The sequence below is a fragment of the Sesamum indicum genome, linkage group LG7 (genome assembly GCF_026168435.1).
Source record: "Sesamum indicum cultivar Baizhima isolate 11 linkage group LG7, ASM2616843v1, whole genome shotgun sequence".
NCBI lineage: Eukaryota > Viridiplantae > Streptophyta > Magnoliopsida > Lamiales > Pedaliaceae > Sesamum > Sesamum indicum.
Window position 1 is genome coordinate 6,261,293 of NC_142663.1, and position 23,822 is coordinate 6,285,114.

Here is a 23,822-nt window from a genome sequence, read left to right on the forward strand (position 1 = left end):
GAAATATTTCTTTATTTTAAAAAACAAAGCAAATATTCCCTGTCTAAATTATTGATAAAGAGGTATTTTATTTCATTTTTAAAAATACAAAAGACTAATTTGTTATTTTTTTATAGGAGTTTTTTTTGTTCATTTCCAATATTATAGAAAAATAAATTACATTTAAATCCTTTGATCTTACGCAGATTGTTTTTAGTTGTTCTTGAGATTACGAGGGTGTTTAGGTAGACTTAAAAAATATTTTATAAGTTATTTGAAAATTTTATAAGATATTAAAAAGTATTTTGGCGAAGTTTTATAAAAACGAGCTTATAAAAATTAGATAATTTGAGCTTGTAAATACCTTGAGGAAAAACGAAAAGAATTCCTGACTTAGGATTAAAATTTTAACAAATTTCTCCATTTAGTTATATTAATTATAAAATTATGGTTACTTATAGCGTATAAATTGTATTATCGTATTTTATTTAAATACTTTAAAAGCTTATAGATATTTTAAATAAATTTAGCGAAACACCCTCCTAAGTCTTGAAATTAGAGAGAAACATAAACTCAAATAACAAGTCCATCATCTGTTGAAATAAATTTGATTCTCCAAAATCCACAGTGATCAATAGGTATTCCACGTACAAGAAAAGCAGCACATTCTCATGCATATTGCTATTACAAACCATGGTTAAAACCGAGCTACGAGTCGACATGTTCGACTACCGTTGGTTCAATAAATCCACCCCTAAACAAGTTCTTGCATTTTATTTGTATGAACGACGAACCGTTTATTACATTACTGCACGGAGCAGATATCCCTACGGTATAAAATTTCCAGACAGCAAAATTTAAGGCAAAACTGTCTCATTGAACTGCTTTCTGGGATTTATCAGGCAGGATGTTGTCTGGAAGAATGAGTTCTGGTGGAGTTTCACGAACAACACCAATCATTGAATCATACTCCTCATCTCGTCGAGCAAACTTCTTGCGCAGCATCTTCTCAAACTCAATCTCCTCAAAGGACTTGGCATTTTCAGCAGCATGAACCTTAGCAAGATTGATATAGTTGGTGGCTGACTGGGAGATGAACGCAATCTCTTCATCAGTAAGCTTCCTGAGAAACTTGGCTGGATTACCTGCCCACACCTGTCATACACAAGTTTCGAATGGTAAAAGTTCTACTTTCCAAGTTAATATCAGAACAACACTCAAATTTTAGGTCGAGCAACTAGAGTATAGTTGGATGGTATTAATGTCATCAGTGTGGTATCAATCAACTAAGAGGAGTTTGAGAAGCATTAAGAGCTTCTGTAGATTCATCATCCAAGCCAACAATTATCTAAATAAGCTAGAAACAATGTAGCAGGAGCTGATGAACATGGAACTTGTTATGGTGTAAGATATGCCTGGTCCTCTGAATTTATATTTTCAGGGAAGAAAACCAAAGAATTCCAGGATTATACATCTTCTAAATATTGCTCTGTAAATATGAGATAAGGACTCGATGGCAACCCAACATATCCACAGCTACTAGTTTGAAGACGAAGGCAGAGACACTGAAGTTTATAGATAAATCACGAAATTTGGCAAGGTAATGTTAATTTCACTACATATTATATGAAGCCGCTGCACCAAAAAGGCAAAAAGATATTTAACGAAAAGAACTGCAGAGGAGAACAACGTCAAAGCCCACAAATTCTGGAATTTAAAATTGGGTATATGGCAATCGAATGGCCTACCTCCCCGTAAGGGACCCTAGTATTCTGTCTCACAAGCGATCCGGCAGCAACCATGGCATGCTTTTCAACAACCACACCATCAAGAAGGGTAGCTCCCATTCCAACAAAAGCTTCGTCCTCAATTGTGCAGCCATGTATAACTGCACTATGACCTGTGCATTCAAGTTTTAGGTTACCATCAGTAGAAACTAGGATGAAGTCTTAACATATTTTCATAGTAAAATTGACACAATAGACATAAAACCATAACAATATAAATTTTGCAATTAAAATATCAAAGGAAAACAAGCAAGAGCACTCACCAATGGTGACGTTATTTCCAATAATAGTTGGTAGTTCCTTCCCGCCTAGATTAGATTTAGCCACATGCACTAGGGAATTATCTTGAATGTTAGTTCCAGATCCAACATGAATGCTGTTCACATCGCCTGTGTCCACGAAAGAGGTACACTAATCAAATTGTATCACAAAGAGAACAAAGTATTACTCTTTTTCCTATTAACTTTGTTGTCTTCCCAACATTTATTCCTTGAGAAGCTAACAGAATTTTCCAGGTCTCTAGTCTTTGGAATATGTTGAAGCCAACTTAAAGAAAAGTAATGCAGATACTCACTTTTGCTTGAGGAACTAGATGAAAATCTGAAACAATTAATTTAGAGAAGGCCTCTAAGTCTTCTGAAAATCCTCTCAATTTATTTGGCACTTAAAGTAAACCAGATAGCAAAGAGCAAACTTGGATCGAAAACATGAAAAGAATCTGAACTCATAATATGAATTCATCCCAGACCCAGCATGTCGTACATTGAAAAATGGGATCTCAGAGACAAGAGATGTCCATTATTGAGTTACATGCTAGTGATAAAACAAAATCTTCAGCACAAGCATTCAAGAAATGTAGCTTGTCTTAATATCACAAGCATCTACTCTACTCATTTGGCACAAACCTGAACAAGGATGAAAAACAGTTCATGAGGTGATGATGTCGAGTTGCTACTGACAGTAGGTCTTCGATGACATTCTCTTCTCTAATATCATATCTCATACTTTAAATCCATATAATGAGTAAGCTATGTATGTAACATAAAATGTACAGTAGGTACCAAGCCTGGTCACTATTTTATTACAAAAAATTTCAATAACAAAAGTTGAGAACTCGTGTATAGTTTTAGCAGCAACATTTAATTGAATTTCAGTTGAAATATATAGATGAGGCTGAACAGAAGTAGGTTACTGAAATTCACATGCTTATTTATTAAACAGAAGTAGGTTACTGAATGCAGAAACTACACTTGTTTCAACATCAATATCAAGGAAATATCATATCCACCAACTAATGTGACTTCTTAATCAGTCACCTACCTCGAAGGACAGACCCATACCATATGGATGATCCTTGTCCAACCTGAACATCCCCAATGACAGAGGCACCTGGGGCAATAAATGCATCCTTATCGACCACGGGAGATTTATCAAGGAGGTCCATCAGGGTCCGATGCCTTGAAACTGTAAGAAAGGAAAAAAATGTAGAAGGTGTTTTAACAAAAGAATCATGAAATTATGGATATTTTAAAGCACTAAATGCAGTACAGCCATGCAATAAGGTGTCAGAATCAATATTTCCACCTGATTGTCTCATGAACCGGAAGTATGAAACTAGTTATAAGATATACAAGGAAAATTAAGGCTTTGTTTTGGAACCCAATTAGTAATTTTGACCATTTGTGGTGTAGCAAAGTTGCGCAAAATTATTTCTTGAGTCAACTTCAAATTATGCAACGTTCACCCGAGTTTCCATTACCAAACATATGGCCATTTTAGCCCAACTGAAAATTAGTCTAAAAAGTGAATCAAACGTAGTGTAAGTTTCTGCAGGGGAATGAGAGCTGATCAAATAATTAAGAATGCATCATTACCAAGCGTCAGAAAACAAAAAAGAGATCTAATATGACAAAAAGTACACGCGTGTCTCTACCATTATTCTTTCGAACAAAGAAGCAAAATGAACATACATCAGTAAGAAATTTCATCATGCGCAGGCTAAATTGAGATGCACTCCAGATCAACTGAAAATTTCCATGCAACTTCACGTTTTCCTATCTAAAGCAGATAGTGCATGAAAGAAGCATGGTCATAAATATGAAGTAGGCTCCAAGTCTGAGTCGTAGATGGCACCCACTGAAGCATACAGCACTGGTTGCTAACATCAGGCTCATGTATTATCTTTCCAGCTTAGTTTCAGACCTTATGGATTGAAAGTTCCACCCAAAAACTTATAACTCCTACATTTTATTATTAATGATATAAAACAAAAAGATCCCAGCCTTCTTCACATTTCAAGTTCTAAGATCTTGTCACTATGAATATGGAATGTATTGAATATTGAAAAGAATATATAGAAGTACTTAGAAATGATTGCGTAATGCTTTGCATTTCTAGCACCCGCATACGACCAAAAGGAAATACTTTAAAGTCTTAGTCAAAATGCGATTAACGGATTTTCACATTGAGAAAAGGTCAACATTTTATGAATCTTCAAATTTGTAGGTAGAAATGGAAAGTGGTGGGCCGGGTAAAACCCAAGACACGCCCTGTGGGGGACCCAACCGAGCTCCTTTCTTAACAGCCCCTATCTCAACTCACACATTGATGCTCAAACCTGATGGATCCTACCAGGCAAACCCATCAAACCCAAGTTTGGCTGCAAGAAGTATATTAAATTTAGGGTAAACTACAACGACCTCCCCTAAAGTTTGCCATAATTACGAATACACCCCTCCCCCCCCGATATTTGATGAAATTATGTAATACTTAGATGGAGGAATGAAATTGTCAAACTTTGCCTGTATTTTTTTGTTTTTTCTTTTAAAAAAATTTAAAACTTATAAAAGAAATCAAATGGGGTGGATGAAAAAATTTTAAAAATTATAAAAAGATTATCCACTTACTCCATAAAAAATTTAAAAAAATAAATAAAATTATAATTTTTAATCCACAAGGGCATTTTGGTAGATTCATCATAAAAAATGAATGAAAACCTAACGGATTGGGCTAATTGTTAGACAACCGTTAAAATCATGGAGGTATTGGTAATTTTTCAAACAACAAGAGAGTATTCGTAATTATGCCAAACCTTAGAGGAGATCGTTGTAATTTACCTTTAAGTTTATGACAAAACGCAAAAACATTGAGGCATCAATTTTTGGAGGGAGATAAAAATTTATTCCACAAGATATAATGCCCCTTTCCACAAGTATGGTACATCATCAGATTTCGTCTTTTCGAAATAATGAGAACTGGTGGAGAATGATGGAAAGATGGTGCAGCAGGCCATAGTGCTGCTAGATTTTTCTTTTCATGCTATTGATGGTCTTCAGTGATGGGGACATACTAGCTGTGGTAGTCATGTGGATAGATGTGGCATGTATGATCGATGGAGGGCAAAAGAAGAAACAAGAGACATAACAATTAACAAACAATTCAGAAATATGGACCAAAGAAGATTAATTTGAACTGTGGAAACCCTAAAGCTCAGTATATGAACTTATAAAGACGTCATACAGTATATATGTATAATTACGAAATGGACCAGCTCCGAGGAACCCAACCAGGTCCAGAAGAACAAAAACCAGTACCCACCCAGGACCCCATTTATTAATCCAAAACCCTCCCCAAACAGGCGGCTGCAGGATTTGGTTTGGGTTTAACCCAGATCCATTGTCATCTCTATTTGAAAGCGGCTGGGGAACTCAATACCAACTCCTCCTTAACTTCTACGGATTTCACAAGAAGGACTAATTTGGAAAAACAGAGAAAGTCTAGTCAGCTTTCCATGCTAGAGTGTTGCACATTGTTTCTGTCTGTATTACCTATTGTTCATTTTCCAGTCTTCTTTATCAAGAACGCTTATTCAAGAATCAATCAGATCCCCAAAACCCAAATCACCATTAGCATCATTATCCGTCAAATTTCCACTTTAATCTGAATCCAGCAGTAATGCCTTCCTCATTTGATGAATGATGATCACTTTCCAGCACGTAGAAATCTTTACAGTACTTTATAACTCAAACAGTTTTCACCAAAATGTTCAAACCATTCTACAAATTGGTGTAACACGGAAGACAATGCATCCAAATGTCAAATCAGCGAGCAACCCACAACTAACTTCTGTAATTTTATTTTTCACCCACAATACCACGAAGGTGAAAATCATCGCTGCCTATTTCCCCATTTTCTATCATCTTAACATTTTCCCTCCCCTTTCTACCAAAAAGAATCATTCACCTCTCACTATATCCACTATCCCACACCTCCACACCCCACCCGAGAGAAGTTTTTTTAATTACCAGACAAAAGCAACAACATTTACCTTCCGCATATCACATACTGACCTAAGTCTGAAACTATGTGCCAAAATGACTATCGGATCAGAAAGTACAATGAAGTGGAAATGTGGGTTCTGGGTTGAGCCGAGAACATGAAAATTGAAACAATAAAACAATAGGTGACTTACGTTGTTCCTGAAAATAGTAGCTTCCTTGGAGGCGGCAACCCACTCGATCCACGGCTTGACCCGTCACTCTAATCCAGTTTCCTAAGGTGTAAATCGCTCTTCCTAAGCTCCCCATTTTAATTGAAATTCACTTGTTTCTTGTATCGGATATGATTTGAGGAAATCTTGATTTGTTTTGTGATGAAAAGGGCTTCCGATAGATGAACAGTTAATGGGGTTCTCCAGCTGCTCTGCGGGCTATTGGGAGTTGGATGGAGCGAGCAATAGGGCAGGGAAGAAGTGCTGGATGCCCTTTGGACTTGGAGGGGTATTTTTGGATTTTCCTTCACAATTGGAAAGTCATGGAATTAAGCAGTCATTTTAAAAAATAGGATAAATCAGTATTATTACAAATATTTATTATTTAAAAATTATAAATATTTTTCTTATATCAAATTTGTCTAATAATGAATCATTTTATTATATTTTATTTATTTTCTATAGTGAATTGTCCAAAAAAGCCTTTTGAATTATAATTTAATAAACTTTTTATAAACTAATATTTTCAATGGACTCTTTATGTTACCACCCTCGATTTTTGTAATAATTCCAATTTTTTTAAAAAAATTAACAAGAATAAAGTGATAATTTTTTATATTTGACGATTATATAATTATTTTTATTTGATGGATGTATTTATAATTTTTTAAATAACAATAAAATATTCATAAATTATATCAAATTTTAACGTAGATCATAAAACAATGCTATTTTATTATATCAAAATAAGATCAAATAAAATATTAAACTAAAAATGTTTATAGAAAACAAATTTTTTGTTATTTTATTAATTTATTTTAAGTATGATATAGTGCAAAATAATTATAATTTATAAGGAGATAATATAATAAAAAAGCAAAAAATACAAACTTAAATATAATGATTAAAGTCTGAATTTCCGATCAACTCAGATATTAATAGATTTGTTACTCAATTTTAATACAACATACCTAAATTAATATCAAATGATATAACTAAATTTGAGCCTAGAAAAATTTCAAAATTATCAAGAAATCAACTATATAAACTTATTTGGGGCATAAGTGTAAATACTTAAACTCCAGGGGTCCAGCATAAAACTGAAAACTTGGGAACTTGTGGGGTTGTTCCTGCGACTTTTCAAGACTAAACTAAGAGGAAAGAATTCAGGTACGAGAACTGTAAATAACCAATAGCAGTCTGATTTCGTTGCTCTCCTGACACTATACGCCTCTCGCACAATTAAGGTTTGATTTCGAATCATCTTTGGCCTAACTCATTTTTATTTTGTTTTCTATTTTTTCGTATATTTTTGTATCGATTTTCACTTGCTAATATTCATTTTTACAGTGCGTATATATGATGAATTGTTGAGCAGAATATACGATTTTGAAGGGTTTCTGTTAGTTGACTTGGTATGAAGTTGGTGTGGGATTTTGGAACTAATTATGATTACTGGGTATGTTTTACTGTTGAAAATGTGGATGAAAAATGGATATTTTATTAGTTGCAGAAGAATTGAATGGTTCTGTTGAGCTGGTTATGGGAATTGTACAAGTGATTTAATGTATTTTGGGTTGCATAAAATATGGTGAAGAGCTGTAAGCCAATTCAGAGTGCCTTAATTTCAGTAGAGGACCGAGCTTTTATTTACTTATGTTTGTTGTTTTTGTTGCCTTTTTTCCCATTATGGTGGGATGTGCTGAAATTTAGACATTTGCCAGGAACCCTTATTGTTTGTGCAAAGACAATTTACTTCTTATTTGTTAAATAAAAATGTTATGAAGTTGGCATCGAAATAATCGTCTATGCTACTTTGGATTGATAAGGTAATTTTGTTTCAGTGGATGTAAATGGAAGATGTTGGAAGTGATGGTGCCTCGCCAGTGTCACCATTGGCGAAGTGGAGAAATGATTTTTCCAGGGCGTTTCAGTATTATTTGGATAGGTCTGCTCCTCATATAGCCAAAAGGTGGCTTGGAACACTTGCTGCGGCAGCAATATATGTCTTGCGTGTTTATTATGTACAGGGGTTTTATGTTATCTCATATGGCCTGGGAATCTATATCTTGAATTTGTTGATTGGGTTTATGTCTCCGAAGGTTGATCCAGAGCTTGAAGTGTTAGATGGGGCTTCTTTGCCAACTAAAGAAACTGATGAATTTAGGCCCTTTGTCCGTCGCCTGCCTGAATTCAAGTTCTGGTGAGATAGATGTGGCTTTTGTATGTGAATCTTTTCTTCCGCTTTCATATTTAAACTAGGAGTTCTGCGTTTTTCTCTCTGGCACAAGTGGCAATTCTGACGCTGCATGTTATATCTAGTTTGTGTTGAATTTCAGCTAAATAATCAGCACACCACAATACTGATATGAGCGCTAAGAATGAGCAACAGTTAATAAGAACGACAAACTGTAATTTGTGGTATTTCAGTGTTTCTTGAATAAAAGATCACAGCGCTCTAAGCATAGGAAGAAAAGAATTTACTGGGACCTGGAGCATTTCTACTAGCGGCTCATATTTCCAGTATCACCCTGTTACTAGTTTTGTTCACTTCCATTTTTGCTTCTCTCTTAGCAAAGACTATTACCTAATTGCCTTATTATTTCAGGTATGCAACTACAAAGGCTTTCTGTGTTGCCTTCCTCATGACCTTCTTCTCTATATTTGATGTCCCTGTATTCTGGCCCATTTTATTCTTTTACTGGGTTTTTCTGTTTTTCCTCACTATGAAGAGGCAGATTACTCATATGATCAAATATAGATACGTCCCATTCAACTTTGGGAAGCAGGTGACATCTTTAGTCTTATTTAATTAATTCTTAAATGTTTCAGTTTGTTGCAGTTATTGCCCCTTTTTTGTCTTCCTTCTCACTTTCTTCCTTACTCTTGAACACTGAATGTAATGACTTCCCTAGCTTTTGTGCATTTCAACAGAGGTATGCTGGGAAGAGGTCTGCTGAAAGTACTAGTGGTTCGTTTAAAGACTGAATTTGGGGGGACGCATTAGTATGTGGAGTTCGTCACAATGTCATGAAGTTTTTGAAGTGAACATGTGACTCAAACGTGTAATTTGTATATAACTTGCTAACAGAAACACAAAAACAAACATGACTTGTAATTATGATGGCTGGAAGCCGACGGTTTAATTGATAGTCGTGTTGGTGTTCTATCCTGTTGATGTCCACAAAACTTATGATTTGATCTTTTTGTTCTTAAGATGAATATTGTATTTTAATGTCAACATCATAAGTTTGGCATAAACAACATGGAAGCCACAAAATGACAACGTTTCTACTTCCCTTCCGACATGGTTGCCCGTGCCTGAGATTGGAATTTGTCTCCTACACATCGAACTGTGTTTCATGGGTAGTTGTGATAAAGTACAATCTTTAAACTCTTTTTGCAAAGAAACTTCTCTTTGATTTTAAATTTTCCAGAAAGTTCCAGGTGACGCATTGAAGAGATTACAGGCGGACTCCCTCTGGGAATTTGTCCAGGAAGCTTAGAGGTATGTCTTCTGAGTACATTTACAACTTTATAGTTCTGTTTCTTTTTTCTTTTAAAAATATTTCTGAACTTGGACACATCATATTATGTTAGATGCATCAAAAAGCAATGCTGGCAGTTTGCTTTTCATAAGGGGCTCTAAACGTCTTTCTTTCTCGTTCTTTGCTTCTATTTAACAAGACCGAAGCTCCTCAGTTGCCATTGCCTCAGGAATTTGCACCTTACATACTAAGATCTTCCTACTCTTTGGTGCCTTTTTCTCATTTCCTGATTTTACTTTGTTTCTGGTATCTTAGTAGTCCAGGAGACTGCTTTAGCAGTAACATATGATTGCTGAACACTTGTGTTGTCGAAAGCAACATATTTGTTTTCTGATAGACTTGGTTACGGACTACCTTTTGCTGTCACTAAGACCTGGACTAGGATAGTTCTAGGTTTCAGGCGAATCTGCATCGCACATTTGTGTTGCTCAAGTCACATAACTCAAATACCTTTCTTCTTGTTAATCCTACCTCAGGCTACTTGAATTTCTTCTGCAATATACTGTAATTATGAGAACTGCCACCCATCTGCCTGTTCCTCTTGATTTCTGTAAATCGGAATAGGAGATTGCTGGTTCATGGATTTTCCAGAGGTGGCGATAATGCAATACTAATGTCAACCAGACAGTGTTGTTCGGGCTGGAATTGATTGTCAACGCTGACAAGGTCGGGGAATTCCTCAGAAATTATTTTATTGTTGAATCTTGGACATTCCGAATAAAATCTCTTTCACAAAACGAAGCCTACTCCAATATATTCCCTTACAAAGATTCTCTCATTGGGTTGATCATACACTTGATATGTTTTCATGATGCACATGGCATCGTCGCATGATACACTTTCAAACTGCAGAATCATACTTCCGACTTCCGATTGTTATCATGCCCCACTTAAAAATCGAACATGAAATTTCATACAATTTAAAGTTCACAGGATGACAAGAGATTTTTTGAGGATCTTATTCTCATTATACCTAACATTGAATGTACTCGTATTCACCCTGTTAAATGGAATACACAATAACCACTAACTTGAAACCGAAAATTTGGAGTAGCCAAAAATATTGGGTACTAGTGCAAAAATTACAATAAAGTCTCTTGATTTCTGATTAGAAGCCCGCCCGGCCCAGCCTGGCCCTATGAAAACATGAAAAATAACATCATAAATAAGGTTCAACCGTCGAATAAACCTTGACTTGGCCCACAGATTCCACAGGGATCCCAAGTCATGTTCGCGCGCGCAGACACACACGGACACATTTGGTGCAACAACTTCCACCAAACAAATGCAAAGAAATCACAAGTTTACATTGTCAAAGATGTTTGTCGTGCTTAGGACAGAAAACATGTTTACTTATATTTATATCCCACTCCCCAAGATGGGAACTGTGGTATCGTATTTTTTTAACATTTGACAACATAAATTTGGTTGGTTCTTGTGCATAGCCAGCTAAGTAAGAATAGGCCTTCTTCAACTTCCATTGCAGCTTCAAACCAATAAAACCCCCTTTCATGTACCCAACCAGTGGCTGCCAAATTAAACTCTTTTTGCCACCAATGAGTGGGAGAACGTACGTTCTTATCTTGTTCTTTTGGGCTCTCCTCACCATCATCACTCCAACACTCGTTCGACTATCCGCCTCTGCTAATCTTTACACTCAATTTCATGGTATGGGATTCATTACGTATCTATACAGCCACACCCCCTTCTCAAGTGCAATGTTTACAAATAAACGGGAGTTTGTAATTCAACATTTTCGAAGGGGGTGTAAGATTATTAATCTTGCTCGTTTTTCACTTCTCATCATTTTAACAAAGTAAATTATACTTGTTGATTTGTATACTTAGAAAAAGTAGCCAATCACGTAAAAAAACTTAGGTATTCTGAATTTCAATATTTCTTTTATCTGGGTTCTTTTTGCAGGCGAAAAGAGGGAAGGGGTGAAGTTAATATTGCCGAGAAGGGCACTTGTCCCGACAATAATTGCACCAGCACCAACACCAGCACCTGCATCAGGTGGCCTTTAGGAGTCATGTAGAGCTGTATTTATGAGGTTAGAAGATGTTGGTTTCTAACATTCTGGGATAGTAATGTCATGATTGTAAATACACATATTGGTACAAGGATTGGTCTGTAGTAAGGTACACATATAGCAAGAAATATTACAAAATAAATTGAAAAAGAATAAGTAGACACCATTTTTGGGCTGAAATTTGTTTGTGGAGTTTAACTAATGAAGTTGAATTTGAAATAGAAATTTGTTTCTGTTTTAATATCTAACACATGAGCAAGTTACGAGGTAGTGAGAAATACTCAATTCTAATTTGATTTGCGTTTTTTCGAACTGAAGACAAAAAAAAATTATACTTATTATATGATTATTGTAATATAAAAATAAAAATCAATAATATGAGAAACATAATAACATTTTATCTAATTAGTTGTCGTCGGTCAAATCTTGAAAAGACAAATGGTGAGGATGAGATGCAATTAGTAAAAAAGGTCCAATTTTATTGCAAGCAAGGCCAGAATATTCGAAATATTTTAATTCAAATCGAGTTTGGTCATATCGGAGGTGATTACATGACAAGTTAATATATTTATTTTGTAATTAGTGTATAACTCAAAAAAAGTTATCAATTATAAAACAAATATAATAAAATTGCTATATAACTGATTTGGTTCGACCCTTGTTCAATTTGAGTAAAAATTTTACTTGTGAGTGCCTCAATCTCTTTGATCATAATGTTGAAAATAAGACAGTGCAACAATGTTGGTATGCTAAAAGCAATAATTTCAACCACTGTAATAATGTCAACATGATATCATATGAAGAATGAAATGCACAGTATCCTTTAAACTGAAGCAAAATCTATCCTTCTTTTCTGCTTATGTAAGTAATTAACTATTATGAGGGGAATATAAAGACATAATTACACCTAATTATCCATTTCATGTTGTAATGCTACAACTAATTGCATGTTTCTTGCCAGTGTTTTTTCACTATAGTCATTATTTTTTTTTTTTGCTTTTATTACAAAAACAGAAAAAGAGGACGATAGCACATAATCTCGTGTGGGAGGACCGCATCTCTCTCTCTCCCTCTCTCGCACACACAGAGAGCAATGATCTTAGTTTTCATAAGAAACTTGTAAAGACACTACGCTATAAATTTATTACAAATCAAGGTTCTAATTATTTTCAAAATAAATACAGGTAAAAGCGTACGTTTGATCCTGTCAAATGTTTTGATTAAAATTTGAACAGACATAATTGTTATGATGAAATTCGATTTTGATCACTAGACATAACGTTTGGTGGCGTAGATAATGTGAAATTGGGTTGTCAATTTGTGGTCCAGTACCAAGTATTAGGACATGTACATAAGATCACAATATGAGGATGGCATAGATGTTAATGAATGGACCATAAGCCCACTATCATGACATGTGGGAAAGTCATGTTAGAATCCACCAACAAACACAATCATGTCCAAGTGTCACATTTTATCAAAAACTCTTCCTTTTCTTTCTTTCTTTTTTTTTTTATAGGAAGCAAAAAATTAAAAATTAAGTGACCTTAATTCTGATTATCACCACAAATCCAAAAATCATAAATTCTTCACCGATATTACTTACCGATCATTCACTAATAATGATGAACTGGGAAAATCGAACTTACAATTATTTGATTAAAAATAAGGTTAATTATACTTAGACCCCATTTGCAAATATGGAATTACACTTTTTCTGTAAAAAAAAAATTTGAGTTTACACTCACAACCCCTCTTGTATATTTTCTTTACTTGTAAAGAGATTAATGTAATATAGATATATATATTCCATACAATTACAAAATTATTACATAAAAATATTGAATGAGCGACAAATTGAAAATTTATGAAATATATGTTTTCCTAATATCATCATTTTTATCAAAATCTTAATAAAATGGGGACATGAAAATATTGAATATGGGTAAAGTTAAAAATTTATATAATATTTTTGCTAACGTCATTATTTTTCGTTCAAACATTAATGAAAGGACATGTTTAAATGGATTACTTTGAGAAAAGGTGTAACTATAACTTTAAAAAATATATATATAATTTCATAGTTTAAAAAGAATGTATATACAATTAACCCATAAAAATAATTCATTCTTGGTAATTGAGCCAAAAAAGCAAGGAAGGGTTCCAGCGCAAAAGCAAATGCGTGAAATGAAAGCAATTGGGAGGCAAATAATCAAGTCATCACGTTGCTTCTGGGAGGGGTTGCAACATGCGGTTTTTATTTTTATTTTTTTTATATTATCAAAAAATATATTATTTTAATTTATTTGTATTTACATACAACCCATTTTATTTTTGAGCACATACTAAACTTTTTAAATATTGATGAGATAATATTTTATTGTAAAATTGTAAATAAAGTCCCAATTTTTTATACCTCAAAATGGATAGAGACCAGATCTCACCCAAGAGAATTCATTTGTTGTAGAGTGAAATGAATTTTTTCTGTCACCAATTTCTTATAATTTTGGTCTATCGTTTTCTTAATTTTATTATCTGATATATATATATATATTATCTTATTTTTTATTATATATTTGAAGATATTTTTAACTCTATAAAAAAATAAATAATATAATTTACAAAAATATTTTATTTTAAATATTTTAAAAATTATACACATACATAAAATGTGCCACACCTACTCGTATATATTATAATCCTTTCTAGGTTGGTCTAATTCTACAAAATTTATTATATTCCAAAATCAATTTTTACTGTTTAAAGGGCTCAAAATCATTAGACTTGAGACTTTTCATACATGTTGAAAAATAATCAACTGCATGGGTATTCTTTCATCAGACTTTACATGAAAGTTTTGTCACTAGAACAGCACCTACGGATTGACAGGGAAGGGATAGACTTGAAACTGTAACACAACTGATCAATTGGGCAATCTGGATTTTATTAGTAGAAAGCTTCCACTGTAACATACATGACTATTAATGTGAGACATCAAACAACCACCAGATAATTAACAGACACAAGTCACAGCAGGACAACCAACTTCTTCAACAACAATGCCAATGTATCAAATGTGGGCTCTCCAGTATAGAACTCCATTCCAAGTCTCATACAAACTTATCAAGGTACTCCTCCACGGTGGTGTACTTGACGTCCGGATACAGTTCTGAGGCCTCAACCCCAAACGGGGAGATATCAAAATATGTCTGATCACCCTTAACGAATATTGAATGGTTGATCGCAAAGAAGAAATTGATGGGAGCCGGAGACTCTGCAAGGTGAGGGAGTAACAGAATGGCAATCCACAAGTCAGTTTCAAAGCCTTACTAAAACAAAATGATGATTCAAATCCAAATGTAAGTCAATTCAATTATCAAGAATTCAGCTTAAGTTTTCTTTGACTACTCACCGTGGATCTGCTTAAGGACTTGCTCTTCCGGGATGTACTCTTTCTCAAGAGTCTTACCGATCTTCTTCTCCCATAAAGGAATGAGCTCGTTGAACGAGTATATGTTCTTGGGAGGCTTAATGTAGAGTACCTTGTTCAATGTTCTGGGATCATCCACAGCTTTGATAGTGTAGGTGCCAATATCTTGCTCGATATTGAAGACAGCTATAATCACATACAAGAAATGCAGCAAGTTTGTCAATTTTATGACTGAACATTGCCTCCTAGGATGAGAAAACAAGAAACATGCCTACTATGTTAAGACAAGATCCTAATTCTACTTTGTCAGAAAGTTCAAGAACTTTACAAATAAGGTGCATTTAGCAAGAATCAATATTAAGAATGATTTGCAAATTGAACAAATATTTCATTTGTGCTGATTGAGACACCATATTTCGTCGACCCTTCAATCAAATACCATGTTTGAACCGGAGTGATTTCTGAAATTAGATTATCCCATTGGTGAATACCTTTAGGGTTTCCATCTCCTAAGATAATTACTTTGTCTCTTGGAGGAGCCGTGGCGTTCGGTTGCACCAGCGATGCCAGCGAGTAGCCAGCAAAGTAATTGGACACAACGTAGGTGTAAGGAATGCCTTCTGCCTCAATAGCTCTGCGGATGTTGATCTTGACGCTAAAAGCCGATTTTATGGGCTCTTCAGCACGAGCACGATCCACATCGTTCCCGAATTCTGACGGCAAGAACCTCTGGAAAATTGAAGAACAAAAGTACGAGAATCATCCTCAGCCGGACCAAAAAGAAGACATGCTCAAACCAAGATATGAAACAAGCAAGCCTATACAACATCCCTTTAAAAGTTGAAATCTTTACCCAAATCAAACCTCTAAACTTCAGATCAGCCAACTCATAACATTATACGTACTTGTATCAAACTGTTAGAGAACACTCAATTCACCAACAAGAACTGGAGGATCAAAAGAACAAAAGGCACAGCAACAAACCTTAACATTTCCCGCCTCTTTAATCGCGGCAATAATCTTAACTTGATCAGCCAACTGCTGCAAACCAACTGCTGATATCACAACATCCACCTGCTTTATCGCCTTCACCAGACTCTCATGATCATACAAATCACCCTGCAATTTCCACACAATCACCACTATTTACACACACAACACTCACATGTAAAACTCAAAGGCAAACATCTATATACATACAGTGAGAATGGTAACCCCGGAATTCTTGAACCCCTCAACGATTTGGCCTTTGACAGGATCAGAAATCGTGCTCTCTCTGAGCAAAACAAATGTGGGGTGCCCTGATTTTGCGCTGGCTTCCACTATGAACTTCCCGATGTACCCAGTTCCTCCGATGATCAGAATCTTGCTCTTATCCGCCATTGGATACCTACCTTCGTTCTTGGAAAGAAATTCTATTGGCACACAGAACAACTGATGCTGCGCTTTACAGTTTGAATGCCGAGTATAGCGAAGTGTCGCTATATATAACGAACGAGTCCTCTCACCAAATCCCATTTTACGGAAGTACCCTCCGTTGAGCCTGGAATGTTCGGGACAAGAATGGTCGTCATTGTGCGTTAACAATTTGCTAAGTTGAGGCCCAAAATCGCACTTCTACTGGCTAGGCCAAATTATACATTTAATCCCATATAATATACGTTCAATATTTTTAATCCTCTATTTTATGAAATTTAAAAATAATTAACATATTTAGTTTCAGAAATCCCATAAAACAGATGATTAAACGTGTCAAGTTTTATTAATTTTAAAAATTTTACAAAATACATGACTAAAAATATTAGACTCCCAATTTTATGAGACCAAAAATGTAATTTTTACGAATAACGTATGTATGTTTTCCCAGATACATGGTGTAATAGTATCATAATCAAAATCCAGGAGTGTATTTGGAGGGGAGAGTGGTCCATATTCATTGGCTAACAATGTATGTTCATCACAATCATGTCTAGTTTAACTGTGAGTGATAATAGCGGTCAGCAAAATGAATGTAGACGTGATTGTGGATTATGGGGTCAATGTTTTTGAATTGGCATACTAATTAATCTCTTAACAGATTTTATTCCATAAGTGCTTGAGCAAGATTTGACTTGTTCACTTTATATCATAATTTGTCATTTCATTTTAGGTAAATTATGATAAATTTACCTTAATTAAAAATATTCTTTTCTAATTTGAAAAAAATTATAAATATTTTAACTAATACTTCTCCATAGATTTAGTATATATTTGTTTATTTAAATGTTGTTGAGAGAATAATACCGTTGGACAATGATATTTGAGTTTACGAATACTATAATAATTCAAATGAATTTAAAAACGGTTAAAATATAATTTATTCTTTTGTGATCTATGAAATATTTTTTAAAAAAAAAACTCTCTGATTAAAATAAGAAAAAAAAAACATTAAAAGACCTCCTATGTAGTTTAAAATAGGGCAAAATATTCCCTCAACTCCTACGATGTGACACACTACCGTCCAGGGGCAATTTTCCATATTTTAGAAAATATAGGGGTTTTTAATGGGATTTTTTTATATGTTAGGGTTCTTTTTTTATTTTTTTATTTTTTGGGAATGTTTTATAAATTATATGGGAGTAAATTGTAGTTTGTTCAAATTTAAACGTACTCGGGTTCTTCATAGAAAGACTCAATTTACATTCACTAGCACTACAAAAATAATCAATATTTTCCTACACTAATGACAACAACTTAAAAACTGTGGTATATCATGATTTATACTATAGTGAAACAAAACAAATGCGCAACTTTAAATTTTTTTACCACGATTAATAAACATTTGCCATAATTTTTAATTCTAGCCAAAATATTTGTCATGATCTTTAATTATGGTTAATATCTTGGTTTTACTAGCAGAAACAATGTCCAATAGTCCTTATGCAACCGTGATTAATTTATATTTTTATCATGATTTTTTCTCTGGACCATTATAATTATCTATAATAAAAAAAATCATAAAGTTATTAATTCTTCTACGCAATTAGATCCTATGAGATCAAACTTCACGCACACACACACACACACACATATATATATCACGTGTATAAATTATGTCATCTACACGTAGAGGCCACAACAGTGTCTCAGGCCATGTACTCCATTTCGAGAGTCAGACGGGCATCAACACATCCCTCATTCTGGTAAAAGTTGCTAGGATGCTTGAGTGTTGTACTTGTACAACTTATTTTACTATTTACGAAATTTATCTTTAAACTTGCGTCATCTACTTTATTCAAGAAAATATTTTGTATACATAATATTGTATATGTTAAATGAAATAAAAAAATGCAATCAAAATAGAAACACAAAATCAAATTTGATAGGTAGATAACATAATATTTTCTTTAATAAATCTCCTATAAATTTAGACAAAACCCACAATACATATAGAGGGGGGAGAGGGGTGGGGGGTTTGGGTTGGTATATGCCCATCATTTTATTTATTGATATCAAACAAATTGGAGAAGGTAGTCCTCCACGGTCGTGTACTTGACATCAGGATACAGCTCCGAAGCCTCAACTCCGAACGATGGATCAATCTCAAAATAGGTTTGATCTCCATTCACAAATACCGAGTGGTTGATGGCCAATATGATGTTTATGGGCATCGGAGACTCTGCATCCAATACAATTACACAAAATCAAATTAATATAAAAAAATATATACTTTTCATTGCCAAAAAATATCAGAAAATCGACACAATTCAAGAAAAAAAATATTTTATTGCAATAAAAATTTTGTGGTAGAAAACAATCGTCGCATATTACAATGGAATCTGCAACGGAATTGCGACATCCACTAACAATGAAATGTGTCGCAAAAGGACGACCAAACTTTGTGACAAGAGTTTTGTCACAATTATCATTATAAGATTTGATGGGAGTTTGGTTAGAGTAATAGTTCAAAAATGTCAAAATTTGTGACAGACTGAACTTTGCGTAAAAAAATACTTAATCCTAAAATTGGCAATAAAATTGCAACGGCATTAATGCGACAAAAATTTGATAACATGTATTAATGAGAGAGACATATATAGTTGTAAAATTATCGCAAAATCTTAACAAGATCTTTTACTATTACCTGTTGATCGATAAATTATAAACATGCAACAACTTTGCCATTGAAGGTCCCTCGTAGCAATGGTTATATATAGCTAGGATCAATTTTCAATGCCTTTCGTGACAGAATTAGCGTTTGTCGCAATGCATATACTTGTCATCCAATACAAAATTGTCACACGTTGCAATTTTTTAATCTCTAACAACTATAATTACAAGTATAATGGTTATAAATCAGAGATTGTCACAAAATTTATCGCGGGTCGGTGATTTATAATAATTATATTTTAATATATATATATATATATATATGAAAAAATACAAGTAATCCTCTTGTGATGCTACAAATGAGCAAATTATCCTATTATGAAAAAAAATAGCAATTTACCTCTCTGTATTTTTAAAAATACATCAATTTACCCCTGGTATTTTTCAAAATGAAGTAATTTACCTCCGTAGACATGGAGGTAAATTACTTTATTTTAAAAATATAGAGGATAAATTGCTATTATTTTTTTTATATGGGTAATTTGCTCATTACAATATCACGGGAAAATTTATTACATTAAACCATATATACATATATATATATATATATATATAGAGAGAGAGAGAGAGAGATTGTTGCAAACCAGCAATCTGTTTGAGAAGTTGGTGTTCAGGAACATATGATTTTTGGAGGGTTTTCCCAATCAGCTTCTCCCACAAAGCAACAATTTGATTGAAGGAATACGTGTTCATGGTAGGCCTTACGTAGAGGGTTTTGTTCAGGGCTCTTGGATCATCCACTGCTCTCATGGTGTATGTCGCAATGTCACGTTCATCGTTGAACACACCTGCAAATTAACACAATATTAATGTTGTGAGAATGTTGTAGAATTCTCGAGTTTGGTCAGACATCTGCCCTTCAATACGTGTACGTACGTTTTCGATTCCAGTTAGTGTAAAATAATATGGTGTTTTGGTCAAACTTATTAATCAATTTTGCCTTTTGATGTCTACGTGTTATCCATAATTACGAGCATTTTCAAGGACGAATTTATCCCTGAGCAATGAGAAAATAATAAAACAAGATAGAGATCGCGCAATTATACTCCATGCCGTATTTTACTTAACTCGTTACGCCAATAGTTGATTAAGCATCTGTTCGGCCCTGTGATTGAGTAAACCAAATTTTGTGTTTGAAAACGTAATTTTATACTGTTTGATTCCTTTTCTCAGTAGTAGAATTATATTATGTCAAAAATCATATTTTGATAAAAGTTACAATTTATAGCTGTTAATTACCTAATCACCTACTACACCAGTTGAGTTTTACAAAAATCACCTAACGTGATGTCAGCTCTGGAATCAATAATTATATAGTCAATTAAGAAAATTGTAAATTCAAACTCTGTAATCACTCCAAAATCAATTATACGGCTGTTGCACCAAATTGGACTTATCCGCATCTCAGAGCTAAATTACGTACTTTGTTTTACAGAAATTTAACTATTTGAACTTTTCAAATTCTAAACGTAGAATCTAATTAATTCAAGCATTATTTTTATTTTTAGTATAAAGTCTTTGTCAAATATTAGTTTTGGACAGAGAATACCTTTGGCATTTCCGTCTCCAAAGATGGTAACTTTGTCTCTAGGTGGAGGGGGCAATCCTGGCTGCATCAATGTCGGAAGGGAATAGCCCGCAAAATAGTTGGAGGAGACATAGGTGTAAGGGATGCCTTCTGCCTCAATGGCTCGTCGGATCCCAACCTTAACCGCCCATGCTGATTTTGCAGGCTCTACTGCCCGTGCACGGTCCACATCGCTCCCAAACTCCGAGGGGAGGAACCTCTGAATATACATGGATTTAAGCCAAGAGATTAGAGAACACACAACTCTCTATTTAAATGTGCATACATAGAAAATTATTAATTAAATTGATGAATCAAAAGTATTATTATTTGTGGAAGAAAAAACAAATATATAGTGGATGGCATTTTAGGTAATTCATATTTTTAATAGTTATTATAAAAATCTCCCCCATAATAAATAATTAATAATTGCAGCACCCTGGATAAAAACTATCGAGTTCTTTTAATTTTAGTTAGTATGCATAAATTAAAAAAAATGTCAATAAAAATAAGTAATTGAAAAAACATCATTTAATGAAAAAAAAAGAAAGTATATTTAGAGTTATTTTAACACATGTACATTTCGACAACTAAAATTAGTTATTTCAAAGTCTTCCCAATTTATAAAAAGTATAGATCATGTAGAATATTATAGACAAATACATGCGACATGTATAATTTTTTTTCTTTTTTTGAAAAAATAATAACGACTGACCTTAATATTTCCAGCTTCTTTAATTGCAGCAATAATATTAACCTGATCAGCCAACTGCATCTGTCCCATTGCCGATATCACAACATCCACTTGTTTTATTGCATTTACCAGGCTCTCATGATCATTCAAATCACCCTGTCTCAATACAAACACATATTCCGAACATAACTACTATGACGTCATTTGCTCAAAACTCGTTCGAGTTCGACTTAAATAAACTAAAATAATAATAAAAAGTTCAAGATTGGACAAGAATTAATGTACTCATACAATGAGGATAGTGACACCAGAGTTCTTGAATCCTTCGACGAGATTGGCTTTCGCAGGATCAGACACAGTGCTTTGCCTCAACAAAGCAAAGGTGGGGTGCCCGGATTGAGCACTGGCTTCTACTATGAATTTACCAATATACCCCGTTCCCCCTATGATCAGAATCTTGCTTTTTTCAGCCATTTTACTGCAAAGAAAAGAATTATTACATAATGAAATTTGGACATGTGAGTTGGGTATTTATAAGCAAAGTTAAACTACCAAACTCTCTTGTTCTTGCAAGTATGGTTGGTGCTTGGATTATTTTAACTTATTTTTTAAGATTCTTTGAGGGTCCTTAGTTGTTGGGAGCTCAATCGAAATTTTTTTCTTATTTAAATCGGTCTAATCGAATTAAATTAGTTGCGTGATTGGTTTGAATTGTACATCAACCATATGATAATGTGATTATATAATTAGTTTAAATCTGATCAAACTCGATTCGAGTTAAAATATACTCACTTGAGAACACTTGTATTTGGTTCTGAATTATTTTTCGATCGAACGTATGATAACTTATGAGAATTTTTTCAAACTACATTTCAAATATATTTATGATAGGAGAAGATTTCAAATTAACATAAATTATGTTATCAAGCCTTTGAGTCACTTTGACGCAAGTGATTGGTCGGTTGGCCTTTTGCAAGGTGATGCATCTCCACCATTTGAAGTATACTATGCATCAATAAAATGTTAGCCCTTTTTAATTTTTTAAAATAATAAATTTGCAAGTGAAAATATATTTGTTTATATTTTATTTTTATTAGTAATATTTTTATCATTGTTTCTTTTCCGATTGTTACTTTATATATATATATATATACATATATAATTTTTTTAGTTGAATAAACTATCAATATATATGTATATATATATAAAATGTATTGTTATGGGATCATTGAAAATTTTATGTCAATAAAAATATAATTATTAATTTTATCTAAATAAATAAAATATTGATTTAACAACACTAACAATAAAGAATAAAATTGTGAGTTTCAATCAAATAAATAAAATATGTATCGGTTTGACATTGGTAACAATAAAAAAAAATTACATCTACCAATTCAGATATATTTTTATTTTAGCAGGAAAATTCATAAAAAAAAAATTAAAAACAACAGTTTCCATTTGAAAATGAGTCTGTATTTTTTACTAAACATTACGACTAATATATTAGCAGAGGAAGCACACTCGACAGTTCTAATTTTTTATTATATTTATTCAATCAAATTAAAGAAAAAAATATAAAATAAATAAATCATATATATGCCTGAATAAAAATTTGTTGATAAAACGAACTGATTAAATGGTTATTTTATACATATTTGTGGGTATTTTAATCCACAACTAATATATAGACATTAGGTATACAAAATTTTTACTTAAATAAAATACATATTATGATTTTTATATACGTATTATTTATATATTAAAAAAATAAAAAAAATACAATAGTATTTGAAATAAAAAACACTCTATCCGACAGTTGACCTATGGTTTTCCATGAGACGTCCTATTCCAACCAAGGGTTTCTAGAAATGCAGTATTTCATTTTCAAGAATATTAGGTAGGAATATATAACTTATATAATTTCCTTTTCTTTTTTTTTTTTTATAATTTGTAACATAGGAATTGTTAGGTAAAAAATAAAATTTTAAAATTATAGTATTTCGGCACGTGGTCCCTTTAATAGTATATGAATAATAATCAAATCAGAATGCAAGTTTCAACTTAGGATCATGTCTTCTCAGGACTATTTTAGATGTACAATCTTATTTCATTAATGTATTTTTGATAGAAGCGACAATTAGATA

At 33.3% G+C, this 23,822-nt stretch overlaps 4 protein-coding genes and 1 long non-coding RNA gene across 6 annotated transcripts; 2 read left to right on the forward strand and 3 right to left on the reverse strand.

Moving 5' to 3' along the window:
• Positions 1-573: 573 nt before the first annotated feature.
• Positions 574-6,513, reverse strand: LOC105166124 (gamma carbonic anhydrase 2, mitochondrial). Its single transcript, XM_011085361.3, has 5 exons — positions 6,238-6,513; positions 3,087-3,230; positions 2,030-2,155; positions 1,728-1,879; positions 574-1,134 (listed from the first exon to the last, which is right to left on the reverse strand). Exons 1-5 carry the CDS (start codon positions 6,350-6,352, stop codon positions 853-855), a joined length of 819 nt encoding a protein of 272 aa, XP_011083663.1. The 5' UTR covers positions 6,353-6,513; the 3' UTR covers positions 574-852.
• Positions 6,514-7,356: 843 nt separating this feature from the next.
• LOC105166125 (protein RER1B) lies at positions 7,357-9,424 on the forward strand. 2 transcript variants are annotated; one of them, XM_020695302.2, is made up of 5 exons: positions 7,379-7,502; positions 7,606-7,714; positions 8,100-8,458; positions 8,864-9,044; positions 9,190-9,424. In XM_020695302.2, the coding sequence occupies exons 3-5, from the start codon at positions 8,109-8,111 to the stop codon at positions 9,241-9,243; spliced, it is 585 nt and encodes a 194-aa protein (XP_020550961.1). In that variant the 5' UTR covers positions 7,379-7,502; positions 7,606-7,714; positions 8,100-8,108; the 3' UTR covers positions 9,244-9,424. The 2 variants fall into 2 exon arrangements, with proteins under 2 accessions (XP_011083664.1, XP_020550961.1); XM_011085362.3 differs by lacking the exon at positions 7,606-7,714 and having other exon boundaries at positions 7,357-7,502.
• Positions 9,425-11,128: 1,704 nt separating this feature from the next.
• Positions 11,129-11,856, forward strand: LOC110012340 (uncharacterized). The gene is made up of 2 exons (XR_002287486.2): positions 11,129-11,471; positions 11,727-11,856. It is a non-coding gene; the product is annotated as an uncharacterized LOC110012340 (long non-coding RNA).
• Positions 11,857-14,762: 2,906 nt separating this feature from the next.
• LOC105166127 (isoflavone reductase-like protein) lies at positions 14,763-16,734 on the reverse strand. Its single transcript, XM_011085364.3, has 5 exons — positions 16,466-16,734; positions 16,250-16,384; positions 15,757-15,994; positions 15,248-15,451; positions 14,763-15,109 (listed from the first exon to the last, which is right to left on the reverse strand). Exons 1-5 carry the CDS (start codon positions 16,646-16,648, stop codon positions 14,946-14,948), a joined length of 924 nt encoding a protein of 307 aa, XP_011083666.1. The 5' UTR covers positions 16,649-16,734; the 3' UTR covers positions 14,763-14,945.
• A 1,870-nt stretch (positions 16,735-18,604) lies between these two features.
• LOC105166128 (eugenol synthase 1) lies at positions 18,605-22,179 on the reverse strand. Its single transcript, XM_011085365.3, has 5 exons — positions 21,967-22,179; positions 21,697-21,831; positions 20,964-21,201; positions 19,999-20,202; positions 18,605-18,923 (listed from the first exon to the last, which is right to left on the reverse strand). The coding sequence occupies exons 1-5, from the start codon at positions 22,147-22,149 to the stop codon at positions 18,757-18,759; spliced, it is 927 nt and encodes a 308-aa protein (XP_011083667.1). The 5' UTR covers positions 22,150-22,179; the 3' UTR covers positions 18,605-18,756.
• Between the last annotated feature and the right edge of the window lie 1,643 nt (positions 22,180-23,822).